Source organism: Rhincodon typus, chromosome 14 (assembly GCF_021869965.1).
Source record: "Rhincodon typus isolate 14 chromosome 14, sRhiTyp1.1, whole genome shotgun sequence".
In the NCBI taxonomy this organism is placed as follows: Eukaryota; Metazoa; Chordata; class Chondrichthyes; order Orectolobiformes; family Rhincodontidae; genus Rhincodon; species Rhincodon typus.
Window position 1 is genome coordinate 17,269,196 of NC_063345.1, and position 1,415 is coordinate 17,270,610.

The 1,415-nt window shown below is 47.3% G+C and overlaps 1 protein-coding gene across 2 annotated transcripts in view; it reads left to right on the plus strand.

Annotated features, from left to right (window-relative positions):
• The first annotated feature begins 293 nt into the window (after positions 1-293).
• LOC125484829 (ectodysplasin-A-like) overlaps positions 294-1,415 on the plus strand; it is a 60,120-nt gene continuing 58,998 nt past the window's right edge. For both annotated transcript variants that reach the window (XM_048605177.1, XM_048605176.1), the window contains exon 1: positions 294-790. In XM_048605177.1, coding sequence (XP_048461134.1) covers positions 488-790 — 303 coding nt within the window. In that variant the 5' untranslated portion in view covers positions 294-487. The remainder of the gene's footprint in view (positions 791-1,415) is intronic.

The following is a 1,415-nucleotide window of genomic DNA, read 5'->3' on the forward strand; positions in this document are numbered from 1 at the left end:
CAGGGGAAACGAGACCGTTCTTTGAAAAATGTTTTATTGGGTTCATCGCAAGAAGAGAAGCTAAACAGAGCGGACGCAGAGAAAGCAGAAATATTCTGGTCGAACAGGACTTTCCCTCGGCTGACTCGAACTTCTCCGCAGATGTTGGTCAGAGATTTGCAACATTTTCTGCGCTTTTTGTATCGAATTCTGCCCGATGCTCAATGATGGGCGTAGCAGTGGACCAATTGAAGAGAAGCTCGTCTCCTTGAGGTGGGACTTACAGGTTTGATTGGCAGGTAGAATGTAAAACCTTGGTTTCACTGTCTCAGAAAGTATTTACACCAGACCCTCTTCAGTGCAGGAAGCTGCTGCTGGTTAGAATCAACTGACTGGATGTCTTTTTTCTCTGCGTTGGGCTTTGGCTAAGAAATGGACGATTGAATATGGTTCAGTGAGGAAAGAGAGCACTGCTTTTAAGATCTGGATTGATCCCCACCAGGAAAAGATGTCATCGAAAAGTTTCGAGGGCAAGTTATCAAACTACGAGAAAGAGCTGCCCTCCGCCTGCAACAACTGCAGGAAGCAGTGTACTAACTGCGGGATGTTCCTGGGGTTCTTCGCCCTGTCGTTGTGCCTGCACCTGGTCACGCTGCTCTGTTACTTGGATCTGCGCTCCGAGGTGAAACGGGAGCTGAGGCCGCAGAGCAGCAGCGTCGGTTCAGCCGAGGATTTAGCGGATGCTTCCTTTCTGCCGCTGGAGCCGGGCGAGCATTTGCTGGAAACGCCGTCAACTGCTACCGCTGACTGGGTGAGTGGAGCTCGCAAGGTCTCTTTCTTATAGACCACCTCCCCAAGACATCTCACACTGTCTTGGAGCTGTAAATGATTCCCTGGTTAAACTTCCCTAATGTCTAGCCAGTCCCTATTTCCCCTCCAACCCATTTATTGCAACAGTGTAACTCGCATAACCAAAGGAATATATATCGTATATTCATTGAGCCAGTAGCTAAAGTGTTTTTTTTTCGGATATGCGATGGGGGTTCTTAATAAGCATGTGTGCTTTGAACGAATGTGTTAAATATCGCCGTTTATTCTGTCTGCAGAGCGATTTTTAAATCACACGTTTGCTTTATTTTGCAAAGTCGCTCTCTCCATCAGTATCTACATTTATTTTAGATATTTTTAATCAAACTATCCAGAGATGTTGTTATCCTCCTCTGGAAGAGGTGAGACTTGAGTACAAGTCTTCCACCTTAGAGGTAGGGACACTATCACTGCACCGCAACAGCCTTCCAGTAGATAGTAGGAACTGCAGATGCTGGAGAATCTGAGATAACAAGGTGTAGAGCTGGATGAACACAGCAGGCCAAGCAGCATCAGAGGAGCAGGAAGGCTGACGTTTCGGGCCTGGACCCTTCTTCAGAGCCTTCCTG